General features: G+C 51.0%; 1 protein-coding gene across 1 annotated transcript in view; it reads left to right on the top strand.

The window, feature by feature from the left end:
- TCP1 (t-complex 1) overlaps positions 1 to 14,561 on the top strand; it is a 223,144-nt gene that overhangs the window by 180,198 nt on the left and 28,385 nt on the right. The window contains exon 11 of the mRNA XM_069606819.1: positions 9,235 to 9,398. Within this exon, the coding sequence (XP_069462920.1) occupies positions 9,235 to 9,398 (164 nt within the window). The remainder of the gene's footprint in view (positions 1 to 9,234; positions 9,399 to 14,561) is intronic.

Consider the following 14,561-nt stretch of genomic DNA (forward strand, 5'->3'; position numbering starts at 1 on the left):
ATACATTAATGTCAACAGCACCTTAGTAATTGAAGTCACCTGTGGGTCTCTGCTGTATGTCATCCCAAATGGGTATTTACTGATTCTGAACTAAGAGGTTGTATCATTTTGATGTATATTTGTGTGGTGTTTTGTAGTGCTCCCTTCTGAAGAAGGCTTATTAACTGACTGGTAAATAAATTCATAATAGTTATCAAGAAACACTGTGTGTAAGTGTCTACCTGATTACTTGTCACTGTGAACCTCTGTAACTCCCCTACAGCTCACATTGACCCCTCTTGAGAAGCCTAGCTACTCGTCCACACTAACAACCTGTGTAGAACAGACTTATACCAAAGGTTGGTTACTACTGCCAGGAGGACAGGGTTGTTGTAGTGCACTTTAAGGGTACTGCATACAATCTTGCCTAACAGTATTGCTCTATTTTTTGGTAAATCAGGCCTTGTGCTCATTCGATCAACCCATCTGATTAACGGGGACCTGTTTTCTGATTTCTTCAGTGCCCCTCAATGGAGTTTCTTTGTGGAGGCTTCCAGAAGATTCTCAGGCCTACGCCACGTGGACATGTCTAATCTGCTCCAGCTGTGGCTCGCGGAATGTCTTCTCGGACGACACACATTCTGAATGGCTTTACTACCTGTATCTGGCGCACAAGGAGGAAGATTGTGCGTTTTGCCAGTAGATGTCCTTGTGCACGATCAAGGATGGACACAGGCGACTGAACGAGTGGCTACAGGCCAAGGCCCCTGCTCTGGGTGGATCCCAGCAGCATGCCTCTCCCAGCTGGAAAGAGGGCTGAGCGGGCTTCTAAGACCTTTTGAGGGCGCCCCTGCCGTGGGGGTCCAACAGAAGGCTAAGCACTGCGAGTCCACTGTCACCGGGAGCGCTGTTGCGGCGGGCTCCCCGGCGGACAGGGCGTGTTCGCCTCCAGCACCAGTCAACGCTCAGGATCTTCGGCCAAGAGGAAGTCTGATCTTCCGGGTAAGCTCAAGGAGGCGCCCAAGTCTGCACTACTGCAGAACACCAAGGGGATCGGGGTTCGGACCATCGTCCTTAGGGGAAGGCCAAGCAGGACAAGGTTCCGGCCCTGACCAAGAAGGCCCAGGTCCACCCAGCAAAGGCCCAGCCTTCCATCGAAGGGGTGGCGGTGTCTCTGAAGGCTGCCAAGGTGGCTCCGCAGGGCGAGACCCCGAAGACGAGGGTGTCCCTTCCTTCCAGGAGGGAGATGGCGTTCCGTCCCATAGAGAAGACTCTGGAGAAGATGCCCTTTATCTCCCCAAGACCTACACCACTGGAGGACTAAAAGGGGGGGCGGGGAGGTGCAGTGGCACTCCAAGGTATGGGTATCTCTGATGAGGAGCTGCTCACTGGCCTGCAACCCATCAAGGAGAAAGGGAACGTAAGGGACAGGCTCTAAGACGAGCATGTTGACTTGCGCGACTATGAAGGTGACCACGGCGAGGACAGTCTAGGAGGAGCGGCAAGGCGACTACTGCCTGGGCGCACCGCTGGTGCCCCAGCTGCCTATTCCGCAACATCAGCTGCCAACCCTGCCTCAACTACCTCCCAGACCTTTCGGTGGAAATGCTCTCAGCCCTGCATACGCTGACCTGAGATATGGACAAGGTTGCCCATTGCGCCGGCTGAGCCCCGGGCAACGGGGGAGCCTCCAACCGAGAATAGTTCAGCCTCCACCTCCCTACCCCATTCGCCCTCTTCGCCGCTTTTTCCCTCCCCGAGAGGAGATGCTGGACACGGCGAAGACGGGCATGTGCACGGACGACGGCGGATTAGGAGACCTCCCGTCGCCGCCTAGATCTTCACCGCTGGACGAGATGGGCTCGTTTCATTCGGTCTCCAGAGCTTCGGAGCTTTTTCAGCTCACCCCAGAGATGACGCAGGTCTTCTTATATCAACGCCTTGAGGCTAATGGGAAGACCTCCTCTCGGTCCCACTCCTGAATGACATCTGGGACGAGGGTCTTTCCCTCATGAAGAACCCTTATACAGCCCCGGCGAAAAGGGATTGCCTTGAGAATAAATACAGGGTGCTGGACTCTGCGCCCAAGTGCTTGCGGGCCCAACCGTTGCCAGACTCGGTGTCAGTGGCGGCCAAGAAGTCCTCGTGCAGCTCTTCAACTGAAGCCACCCCTCCGGACAGCAAGGTAAAGAAGTTAGATGCCATGGGACGACTGGTCATCTATTCTGTGACAACTACCATCAAGGCTGCCAACGCCCTCGCAGCGCGCTACAACCGGGAGCTGTAGTTCAAGATCGCTCCCCTCTTGGACTTCCTCCCCGACGACTAGAGGGCAGAGGCGCTGTAAATTCTGCAGGAAGGCGAGGTGGTGTTGGACCATGCCATCACGGTGGCCAGACATCGCCGAAGCGGGGTTCTGCCAAATGGGCAACAGTGTTTGCCTTAGTGGTCACTGGTTAAAGACCACCAGTTTTAGTCAGGACGTTGTCGAAGGTGTTGGACATGCCCTTCAACGGAGACAGCCTGTTCGGGAAGGCCGTGGATGAGTCTTTGCAAGCTATGAAGACTGACGGGGAGAAAGCTCGGGCATGGGGACTTGGAACAACTGAGGCCGTCCTTTCAGCCCTCAGGAAGCAAAATCCAAGGTTGGTCCAAGGGTTTCGGCGGGGGCTCCGCTTCTTACTGCAAGCCCTCCTGATCTTTGGCCCAGGAAACCAACAGGGGCCGTTCCAAGACCTTAGGAGGAAGTCGCCGCCAGGATCCCCAGGGCGGCCCTTCGATGTCCAAGCAGGATTGACCCGAGTGCTGGGGGGGGGGGGTGCCCGGTGGGAGGCCAGTTGGTGAACTTCACCGGCGTGTGGGAGACAATCTCCACTGACTGTTCGGTGCTGGACGATCTCGCCACGGACACACCATGGAGTTTCAACAAAAGTCACTGTAGATAACGTTTGGCCCGTCAGGAGAACCACGTCACCCAGCTGCTGCTTGAGGTGCGGTCCATGGTAAGGAAAGGCGCGATGGAGCTCGTCCCAAGGAGGCTCTGGGACTCGGAGTGTACTGCAGGTACTTCCTCGGAAAAATTACCAGTGGCTGGAGGCCCATCCTGGAACTCCGGCGTTAAACAAATACATAAAGTCCCAAAAGTTCCATATGATCACGCTTCAGCACGTGCTTGGTCAGCTAGAAGAGGGTACTTCCTTTCATTGCTGTACTTGGAGGATGCATACTTTCACATCTCCCCCCCCCCCCCCCCCCCAATTCACAAGGGGCACTGCAAATGTCTGTGCTTCGTGGTTCAAGGGAAGCACTACAAATTCAAGGCCCTTACCTTCAGATTGAAGTCTCCATCAAGGGTTTTCACCAAGTGCCTGACACCAGTGGCAGCGCACCTGTGGCTGCAGGGGATATTAGTCTAACCTTACCTGGAAAACTGACCCATCTGGGGCAGCTCAAAGGACATCGCTGTCCACAGCGAGGACCATTCATCTGTCGATGGATCTGGGGTTCTCTGTGAACTATGCATAGTCCCGCTTGATTCCATCGCAGGACGCTCTGTTTCTGGGATCCGGGCTCCACACGACGTCGTGCCTGGTGTCCCTGTCGGAGAGGATTGCAGCCATATTGGGAAAGGTGTTGGCACTGAAGGTCGCCATGGTGAAGACATCAAGTCTCTGCTCGGCATGATGTCATGCTTCTACCTCATCCGATTGTTCAGGCTATGGATGCATCCGCTACAGGAGTTCCTCGACCGTTGGAGTCAAGTCAGGAAACTATCCAGCTCGACGAGAGCTTCCGTCGAGCAATCTGGTGGTGGGGGGGGGGGGGGTGTATGCGATTTCCAGATCCCACCGCACCAGGAGACTCGCGACAGATGCCTCTCTGGAAGGATGGGGGGGCCCACACCGGAAGTCTTCACGCAAGAGGTCTTTGTCTACCGGAGGAGAAAACGTTTCACATCGTGTTGGAGCTGTGGGCTGTATTTTGGGACTCAACTTTCCTTCCATCCCTCAAGGGCAAGGTGGTGAGGGTCTTCACGGACAACACCACCACACTGTTTTACATCAGGAACCAGGGGGGCCCCAGGTCCTGGGCGCTCTCGAAGCACAGGAACTGTGGCACTGGGCCATCAACCAGGGGATGTTTCTCATCCCATTTCATCTGATAGGAGTGAAGAACTCAATCGCAGACTCTCGGCAGGGAGCTGCGTTCCTGCCACTAGTGGGAGCTTCGTCAGGACCAAGTGGATCGCCTGTTCCGCAAATGGGGCAATCCTGCGGTTGGTCTATTTGCGACAGACTAACACCAAGTGCCAGAGGTTCGCCAGCAGGTTTCCACAGGCAGGGAGCATGGGGGACGCATTGTCTTTCACTTGGGATGGCCTGTTTCTGTAGGTGTTCCCTCCGTTGCTGCTTCAACTAGTCAATCCGCTCAGACTGTCCCAGTACAGGATGATCCTCGTTGCACCGGCTTGGCCGGTGCAGATATGGTACCTTGATCTTCTCGACTGGTCAGCGGACCCTCCAGTCAAGCTTCCGGTGGCCTCGCCAGGAAAGCAGGCGCAATCCTGCACCACGACCCAGGATCGCTGAACCTGAAGGCCTGGCTCATGCAGCAAAAGAATTCAGAGATTACCACCTTGCAGCGGACTGCAAGGAGGTGCTTGCCAAAACCAAGGCATCGTCTACTCTTAAATGCTATGGACATAAATGGAAGAGGTTCACCGTGCACAGATCGACCCTCTACGAGTCACAGCTCTGCAGGTGCTGCCTTATCTGCCATTATTGGCCAAAGCAGGATTGGCCCATGTCTCCAAAGTTTATCTGGCGGTTATCTCCCGCTACACCAGAGCTCCGGGACGGTCGTCGCTATGGTCATACTGTCTGGTTAAGGAGTTTGTCAAGGGACTATTCTGTTTTGTTCCCTCCGGTGAAGGCTCCAGCCCTGGCGTGGGAGCTCAATGTGGTGCTAATTAGGCTCATGGGTTCTCCATTTGAACCTATCCAGACAGTTCCACTGAAGTTTTTGTCATGGAAGACAATGTTCCTCATGGCCATCACCTCTGCACAACAAGTGGGAGAGATTCAGGCCCTGTCCTGTAAGCCACCTTACTTAACTTTTCATGACACTAGGGTGGTGCTGCGGACGCACCCCTGCTTCATGCCCAAGGTGCTGGATTTGGCTAGAGCGCTTAAGTTATACTTGGGCATGAAGAGTTTCCAGAAGACGTCGCAGCTTTTTGTGAACTTTGGCCCTTTGAACCATGAAGGCCCTCTCCAAGGCTTTCATTTCCAGGTGCATCACCCATGGTCACCGGTTGGCAAACAGACCGCTGCTTGGCCGTCCGAGAGCCCATTCGACCAGAGCGATTGCTGTAACTACGGCGTTCCTGTCTGGTGTGCTCCTGCTGGACATCTGCATGGCTGCTACGTGGAGGTAGACGCACACCATCACTAGATTCTACTGAGTCGACAGGGATTCCAGGGCGGCGTGTAGAGTCGGCCAAGCAGTGCTGCGCAACCTGTTCGCTTGAAGGTGAAACTGGTGAGGTGTTAAGAGATGCTTATGTTGAGCCTTTCCACTTTCTGTGGTTATGCATGTGGTTTTACTGCTATTTATTCATTATTAATGAGCATGTGAATCCATGCCAGACCCCATGCTGGAGAAGTTATAAGTTACTTACCTGTAACTGTTCTCCAGCATGGGTCTGGTATGGATTCACATGCGAACCCTCCTGCCTACCCCTCTGCGGCTCTTTTCTTGGTCCTTATGCCACTTTACGTGCTACCAAATCTGAAGATGGCTGCCAGTGGGGCTTAGATAGAGGGCAGTCATTGGCTGGGGGCAGTATGACCCAGAGCTCAGTGATTGGTTATTAGGAGACACAGTCCAGAAATGAAACTGATTTCTTTTTTTAGAGAATTGCCAGCCTTACTGGGAATATTCATGAGCATTTGAATCCATGCTGGAGAACAACAGTTACAGGTAAGTAACTTGTTCCTTCCTTGTCGTAAAAGCTTTATTCGGTGTATATTTGTTAGCCTGTAACTGGATTTTGCTTCCCCAGATAGGAGCAAAGGCAATTGCTCCATGGAAGGAATTTTTTTTTTCTTCATGTAGTATTTCTTTTGAAAATGTTGCCATATCTTGTGAGCACAGCCATCGTGGAATTGGTGTTAAATGCTCCTGTATGTTGTTGGTGACCTGGCATCTTTTTTTTTTTTCTTCATGCTGCTCAACTATGCAGATCATGTGGCTTTTACCACATTTCCCCCATTTTGCTTTAAAATACGTCCCTTTAATCCAGAAAAATGTCAAGGGAGAAAGTGCCACAATGGCCCCTCTTTTTTAACATGGGGGGGTCTCATTATATTTTGTTTGCATTATCTTGGGGACATATTTATGCACCTCCCCTGAAAATGTTAAGGCACCACTGAACCTTGAAAAGTTAAGAATGTATGTGCTTCCGGTGGTGGCACACTTTCTGATTCACACTCAAAACAGCCCTCATCCTGTGTTAGGCAGAATTGCATGCAGTACTCTCTGGGACCACCACACACAATTAGGACTACAGGTGTAAGCAAGACCAACCTTTGGTATAAGTCTGTACCACACAGTTGGTTGGTAGCGAGCTGAGCAGCCAGGATTATCTCAAGAGTGAATGTGAGCATTACAAGTAGTTAGACAAAATCAGTGGTTCAAGTAGACACTTATACTCAAGGTTTTTTGGTAAAACCATTCATTCACACAATCATTTATAAAAACCTTTCACTAGAAGAAAACTTATTATAGACCAATACACTTCAATACAAAAGTCTAAGTTTGAGACGGTTTGAGCACCCTTGAAAAAGGAGCCAAATGGCAGTTCAATTACTTAGCAGTGAGAAAAAAGGAAACCAGTAGAATAGATTATATATACTTTCTAGGCAGTGCAAATGGTTTCAGTTCACCAGAATAGTTCAATTCAAGTCAATGGGCCAGGCCAAAGTCAATGGGCTAGTGTTCTGGATAGGAAAGAGCAGTTCTGGCATCAAACGGTAAAGTCTTTGCAAAAGTTCTCACATAGTTTAGGCGAAAAAGAATCATTTGTGGGGTCACAAGCTGATTAGTCCAGCAAGTTGGGAAAGCTTCCAAACTTTCTCTGCGAGTGGCGTTCTCTCAATAGGGTTGGCGGAGTACCTTTTTGTGAAGAAAACAAATGTTGCTGAAGTAGTGGTTCCTGCAGATCTCGCTGTTCCTGAGCCTCAGTCGTGGGGACAAGAGGGAGGACGTCTGACGTCATTCCAGCCTAGCTCTCCTGCACTGCATGGGCTTGTTGGAGAAAGTAAACGAAATAAGTCACTTCAGTTCCAGTAGATGTGGATTCAATAACACAAACTGGTGTCCCTCTTTCTGGTCAAACCTAAAAAGCCTTGAGAATGGTATCCAGGTGTCTGAGTTGATTGGTCCGCCCAACTCAAAGGAAGAAGCCGTCCTTGAAGTAGCTTCTCTGTCAAATGGAGTTTGGCAGTTCGGACCTGCAGCAGGGCTTCACCGGGCAAACCAAGGTCCAGTGGTTGCAGCAGCCGTCCTCTTCCAGCTCGTCTTCGGTTCTTTGGTTCCAATGGTCAACTCTACCTTCTAGCACTGCAGACTCGCATTTTAAGCCGTTTTCTCCATTTCATTCCAGCCTAGCTGTCACTCACCCAGAAGGGTGACTGTACTTGCCGGACAGTCGGCCAGCCAATCACGCCAGAGTGCATTTGGGTCTCCTAGGAGACTAAGCACAGAGTTTCAGGCACCTCCCTCACTTCCTGCCAACCCCAGACACTCGGACGCCAGAGGCGGACTTCAGTCCTGAAGCCCGCCAAAGGTACACTACCAAAGGGACCAAACCTGGTTTGGCACGCAGAGACAAACGCTATAAGGACGTTTGCAAAATAAGTGAAAGCGCGGGACCTGTTTAAAAAAAGGGGCTTAAGGCGCCATCTTGAAAAATATGGCTCCTGTGATTTTTAGCTACCGGTGTTCGTGGTCGGGGGAAAAATCATGGTAGTTTGTTGTAAAACCACCGCCACCAGCCCTTTTCAATAGCAAAGGGTAGCATTTGACTGCTACATTAGTATTTAGACACGGGATACTTTGTAACCCCTGCAGCACTCCATTGTAAGATGGTGTGTGCTGGGTCTAGGAATTTGGAAAGACTAGTAAAGTCAATTTCACTTTACATTCTCTGGGAAACAGTAGTTTATCCCAGCAAAGGTATTTAAACCTTTGGGAAGTCTAAAAAGACATCCCTGTGTCACTGCGCTGAGGGTGCTGTGTGACACACATGAAAAGATGATGCCAATGGAGTTCTCTAAAAACTCCATAATCAAAGAACACAAATGTAAAACGCACATCAAAATAGTGGGGGGGAAAAAAGGCTCACTCTTACCAGGTAAGAAAATCAAGTCCTCAAAAATCCAGCAAAGTTGCTGGGGGTCTTTAAGGTGAAGGGAATTGGCACATTTATGAGAATTCTCCCCAACAGTTATAAACAGTCATTCTCCTACTGGCCACTGCACAGTAAATATTGAGATCAAATGATGTGGCTCTACTGTGGGGCTTCACAATTTTGTCCTCACTCATCCTTGGATAAATGTGCGAGGATGGGGGAAAATCTATTAAAATGCATCTCTACATGCTTGTTCAATCCATTCATCCAGATCACACACATGCATGTATGCGTCCATACAGCCTCACTAGCAATGTCTTTAAACTTTTACCCAGCACCATAACCTTATGTCTATTCTTCAACGTTCATTGACGCATCCTCCTTCGCTCTCATTTGTCAATCAGTCCTCATTTATATTAGACACCTGCCCCCTCTCTGCTTTGTTGGCTTTCCCCTCCGTATAGCTTCCACACCATTGTTGATGAACACTGTTTTTTACTGCACAAATGGGCAAAACTATTGTCAGTGAATGCTTACTTCCTCTGTCCTTCATACAAAAGAAAAAGGTAGAGGAGTTTGCTGGGAAAACCTGATTGCTGAACTGTTTTACTTAACTATCAGTCGGTAGTTGCAAAAAATGTAGTGTCAGTTGCTTTGCAATACTTCAGGTTATATAGCCGTTATTCCACCCAAATTTGTATATGGTATGTATTTAATTTTTAAATGTGTGCTTCATATTGCTAGCCTTTTACTAGATACCTGCTAACCTGAAATTTATGTACTACTACTCTGTATTGCATAACTCTTTGTGTTTAGTCATCTAACGATTCATATTCCATTAGGGGTCACGAGAACAGCTAGCTATTGCAGAGTTTGCAAGATCGCTCCTTGTTATTCCAAAAACATTGGCGGTAAACGCTGCACAGGATTCCACAGATCTTGTTGCTAAATTGAGAGCTTTTCACAATGAGGCCCAGGTGAACCCTGATCGCAAGAATCTGAAATGGCAAGTATATTCCTGTTGCATTGTTGTACTCTATACTTTGTTGCAAATTTGTGTAGGCCACCCTTTTCAGAAAATGTAGTTTCCAATGTCGCCATCTCGGCAGGTTTAAATTGTCAAGTTGGTCAGTCGGGCAAATATAGTACTAAACCAGTTTAATAGTGAGATTGAGCAACCGCCACTTGAGTTAATATTCAATGCTTCTGGGAGACCAGTGTCATATATTTTGTCATGCATTGTTTACCCAGCTGCCCAATTTTCCATTCTAGACATGGCAGTCAATAGGCCTAGATCTAAATACACCCCACAAGCTATTAACTCTTGTGATGTGACCTCACTCCCCTGAAGTGCCAAGCATAGCTGGTTCCATTTTGTTTTTAGCAAATTCACTTTATTGCTTTTGTTCTTTTGAAGCAACATGTAAGCCAAATAACAGCTTGTCCATTTTGCGGAACTGAAAGTATGCTTAGGTTGTCAAACCTAGAAAAGCTGCAACACTTATTCTCCCGCATGGGGTCTGGCATCGATTCACATGCTCATGAATATTCCCTGTCAGGCTGGGAATCCTTGGTAAGATTCACTTTTGTTAACTTTCTCCTATAAACCATTGATTGAGCTCTGGGTCATACTGTCCCCATCCAATGACTGCCCTCTCCCTAAGCCCCTCCTCTAGCAGCGATCTTAAGATTTTTTTACCACACGTTCAAGTGTTGGGAGTCCTCGTGTTTTGCTCTTGGAGCTTTGTGTTTTTTGCACTTTTTGGCTAGGGAAACATTGTTTTTGTTCAATCGAGCCCATGTGCTCCGTTTAGTGATCCGATTAACGGGACACGTTTTTAGGCAACTTTCATTGTCCCTCAAGGGGATCAAGTGTTTGTTCTTGGAATTTTCCAGAAGGCCATCATGCCTACACTGCAACGATCATGTCAACGACGGGGCTTCCCTCTTCAAGCTCTGCACCAGCTGCGATTAGCAGAATGTTTCCACAGCCAACAAATTCCCAGTGGCTGTATTGTCTTCACCTGACGCACAAGCAAGATTGCGAGATCTGCCGTGGCTTTTCCAAGCGCACGATAAAGGATCGGGACATTTGACTGGCGGCGTGGCTCAAAGGAAGGGCCTCTAGCCCGTGTGGTCCACAGGGGCATGCCTCATCCGGATCCAACCAGAGTGGGCTTCGAAGTCCTTTGAGGGTGCTGTGGGAGCCCAAGACAAGGCCAAGCATGAAGAGTCTGCTTCCGTCGGTCGCCCTCTATCTCCAGCCACCGCTCCAGTTCTTCGTCAAAGAGGAAGCCTGTTACCCTGGGGAAGCTGCGAGAGAAGCCCAAGCAGGACAAGGTGTCCAGCCGGCCAGTTAAGGCCCAGGTGACCCAGGCCAAATCGTCCTTTCCATCAAGATGGTTGCGGCCACGCTCTCGCAGGTGAAGGGGCCTGACCCACCCAGTCCAGGGTACCCTGGTGGTGGGCAGAGGGGCTCATCCTCCCAGGTGCTTCAGCCATACCGGTGGAGAAGACTCTGGATAAGAGTATGCCAGACCTTATCCTGAATCTGACCCCTCAGGACCCAAAGAGGGGTGGGGGGGGTAAGGGGGGGAGGCGTGGAAGAGCTCCAGGGCACAGATATTTCTTCGTCCGACAAGGACAGATCTTCTGTCCACACCAACGAGATGTCCGGCAGAGGCGGCGGCAGCGGGGACGACATAGGTGCTGGGCCCAGCAACCCTGTTTCCAAGGCACCTCCCAGAGATCAGGCGCAGGATATTCTTTCGACCTGCCACACTCTGGTGTCGGCGAGTCAGAAAACTCTGCCGACGGCACCACCAGCGACTACTCAGTTTACACTGGGGTCACCACCGGAGAAAAGGAGACACCCCACACGTCCACTCCAACTGTCACTGCCGCACCCTCCCCCCGCCCCCAGGGATATGGGGGACACATATCTGGGACTGACAGATGGTGGTATCTTTCTTCCAACCTAGGGCTTCTCCACCAGACAAAGTGGGTTCCTTCCACTCCATGATCGAGTGTGCGTTGGAACTTTTCCAACTCACCCTAGAAGGGAAGGAGGGCTTCCTGTGAAAACGCTAAGTGGTGAAAAGGAAGACCATTCTGTCGGTACCACTCCTGGACGATGTCTGGGATGAGGGGCTGGCTCTGATGAAGGCTGCTTCAGCGAAGAGGGACTGGGTGCCAGAATCTGCACCCAAATGTCTGCGGTCAAAACCATCGCTGGACTCTGTCTCAGCTGAGGCTAGGAAGAAGTCATCCAACCCGTCAGCCTCTGTCCCGTCCCATTGTGTTCTTGGATTGAGTTTTAAGACCTCCAAGGGCATATTTTCATGTGTTACACAGCACCCTCAGTGCAGTGACACAGTGATGTCTTTTTAGACTTCTCAAAGGTTTAAATACCTTCTCTGGGATAAACTTCGGTTTCCCAGAGAATGTAAAGTTATACTGACTTGACTAGTCTTTTTAAATTCCTAGACCAGCACACGATCTTCCTATAGAGTGCTGAAGGGGTTACTTAGTATCCCCTGTGCCTAGAAACTCATGAAGCGGTCAAATGCTATCCTTTCCTATTGCAAAGGCTGGTGGCAGTGGTTTTACAACAAACTACCATGATTTTTCCCGACCGCGAACATCGGTAGCTACAAATCGCGAGAGCCATGTTTTTCAAGCTGGCGCCTTACGCCCCTTTTTGTTTAAACAGGTCCTGGTCTTATTTTTTTTCGATTTATTTTTGTAAAGGTCCTTCTAGTGTTTGTCTCTGCACGCCAAACCAGGTTTGCTACCTTTGTTTCTATGCCTTTGGCAGGCTTCAGGACTGAAGACCGCCTCTGTCGCCGGAGTGTCTGGGGTGGGCAGGAAGTGAGGGAGGTGCCAGAAACCCCCTTTGCTTAGTCTCCTAGGAAACCCAAATGCACTCTGGCATGATTGTCTGGCAAGGACAGCCACCCTGCTGGGTGAGTGGCAGCTAGGCTGGAATGAAAGGGAGAAAACTGTTTAAAAGGCAAGTCTCTTGGACTGGAAAGCAGTTGACCACTGGAACGAAAGGACCAAAGATGAGCTGGAAGAGGACGGCTGCTGCAACTCCTGGACCGTTGGTTTGCCCGGTGAAGCCCTGCTACAGGTCCGAATTGCCAAGTTCATCTCTACAGAGTAGACCCTTCAAGGATGACTTTGTCCTTTTGAGTTGTTGGGTCCAATCAACCCGTAAGCCACCTGGATACCATTCTCGTCAGGAGACTAACCAACTGAGGGTGAAGGCAGTAGGGGAGGAGGCAAGAGACCCGGCCTTTCAGTGTGTGGAGAAAAATGTATAAGTTACTCACTGTAGTGACTAACCTACATAGTCCTCTTTCCTCCATACTGTATGGGCGTCCCTTCCAAGGGACGGGAGACTGAACCTTTTTCACCAGAAAAAGCCTTCTTCCCCTTTTAAAGTTAGAGGCGCATGGTGTTGCAGTCCAGGGAGCATGCGCTGCCCTGACTCCACGCTCCGGCACCACACCTGTCCCCTTTTCCGCATCGACTGGTACGGGCCGAATTCACCAGCGCTCCTAGGTTTGGCTTTGGCCATGTAATTCCACGCGTAGATACTTTTTTCTCATCATTCAGGTACTCTGTCCTTGGGCATCATGCTCCTCCCTGGCGCATGTTGCCTTCCACAGGGTTCAGCTGGTGTCCATCCTGCAACGCGCTCTTCCCAACTTCAGACCCCCACACCCTCTGCCTACTTTGCATTGGACCAGACCACGGTTGGTAAGCTTGTACAGCGCATGGCTCGCTGTCATCGAAATAGCTGAAAAACAGACTAGCCAGGTGGAGGGAGCTCTTCCAGAAGTCTCCTCCAGAGGACCTCAAGAACTTTGTGAAACGGTGAACCAGGCTCAAGGTAGGGCCGCTATTTTCCATCGCACCCTGCAAAGGAGACTCCTTCCCAAGGACTCCCACGTGGGAGGCACTGTTCAGGTCCTTGTACCAGCGCTTGCACCAAGGCTGCTGCAGCTACCGGCCTTCGGGCCGAGCTATCCTCCCGGTGGCAGTATTGAGGGACCGGAAGGTTCTTGTACAGGATTATCATTGGAGAGGCTCCGCCCTTGTACCGGCAATATGGCAGAGGGGCTACGCCCTAGTATCGGCAATACGTCTGAGGGGGGCGCCTAAACGCAGCTCTATTGACCCCCATGTCAAGGGTGTCCCATGTACCTGGCCTAGGCCAGAGGAGCAGGGTAGGCCTTGTGATCCACATGCAAGAGTCTTGGAGGCAGCTGGGCCCAGCGAGCCGAGCAACACATCACAGGCACGTGGTAGGCAGCTCGACAAGATTGCTGCCGTGCCAGAGAGGCACCCGTGCGACGCCATTCCAGGAGTTCGGCGAAAAACGAGTGTCATGGTGGGACTGGCCTCAACCAGGTACGTGGCCTGCAGCCTATCATTATGCGCAGGGCAGCTTCCCACTGAACCCATACGGCCCACACGGACAGGGTATGCAGCAGCTCCCGGCTACCCCGTTGGTACCCCATACCACCTCTGCGGCCAGTGAAGAGGGATTCTTCGAGGGGTTCCTCGGATGGGGGGTTATCCTCAAGGACGCCATTAGGGAAGTCCTCCCTATGATGCTAGGGGCACCACAAGCGCCTCCGGCTCCCCAGCAGATTCCTTGGGCGGTACCGCATCAGCCTCCAGCTGCAGTCCCTGTTCCCCAGCCTCTGCCTCTGGCTACTCCTCCACCTCCTCGGCAGGATCCTCAGGATGAGGATGAGGAGGAGGAGGAGGAGGAGGATCAGGATCTTGCTGGGCTGGTAGAGTACCTGGGCTTACCCCAACCCGCAGTTGAGCAGCTGGCTGAGCGAGTTCTGGATTAAGTCCTCATGCAACGCCCCTCTGCCAAAACAGGGATTCCACTGCAAATTGATTTAGTCTCCCTGGCCAAGAAGGGTTGGATTAAGCCCCTCTCGGTCCGGTCGGTCAATCGACGCCTGGACACCAAGTACAGGCAGATGGAACTCCATACGCAGAGCCAATCACGTTTTAAGGCGGGGCTGGCTGAGGCAAAGATGGACCTCATGGGATCCACTGTGGCCCATATGGACACCTATGGCCGTGCCATCTCTGTATTGCCATGTCATGAGGACAGCCTGGCTCTGGGTGACAAAATTCGACC

Source organism: Ambystoma mexicanum, chromosome 4p (genome assembly GCF_040938575.1).
Source record: "Ambystoma mexicanum isolate Mex_15411 chromosome 4p, UKY_AmexF1_1, whole genome shotgun sequence".
In the NCBI taxonomy this organism is placed as follows: Eukaryota; Metazoa; Chordata; class Amphibia; order Caudata; family Ambystomatidae; genus Ambystoma; species Ambystoma mexicanum.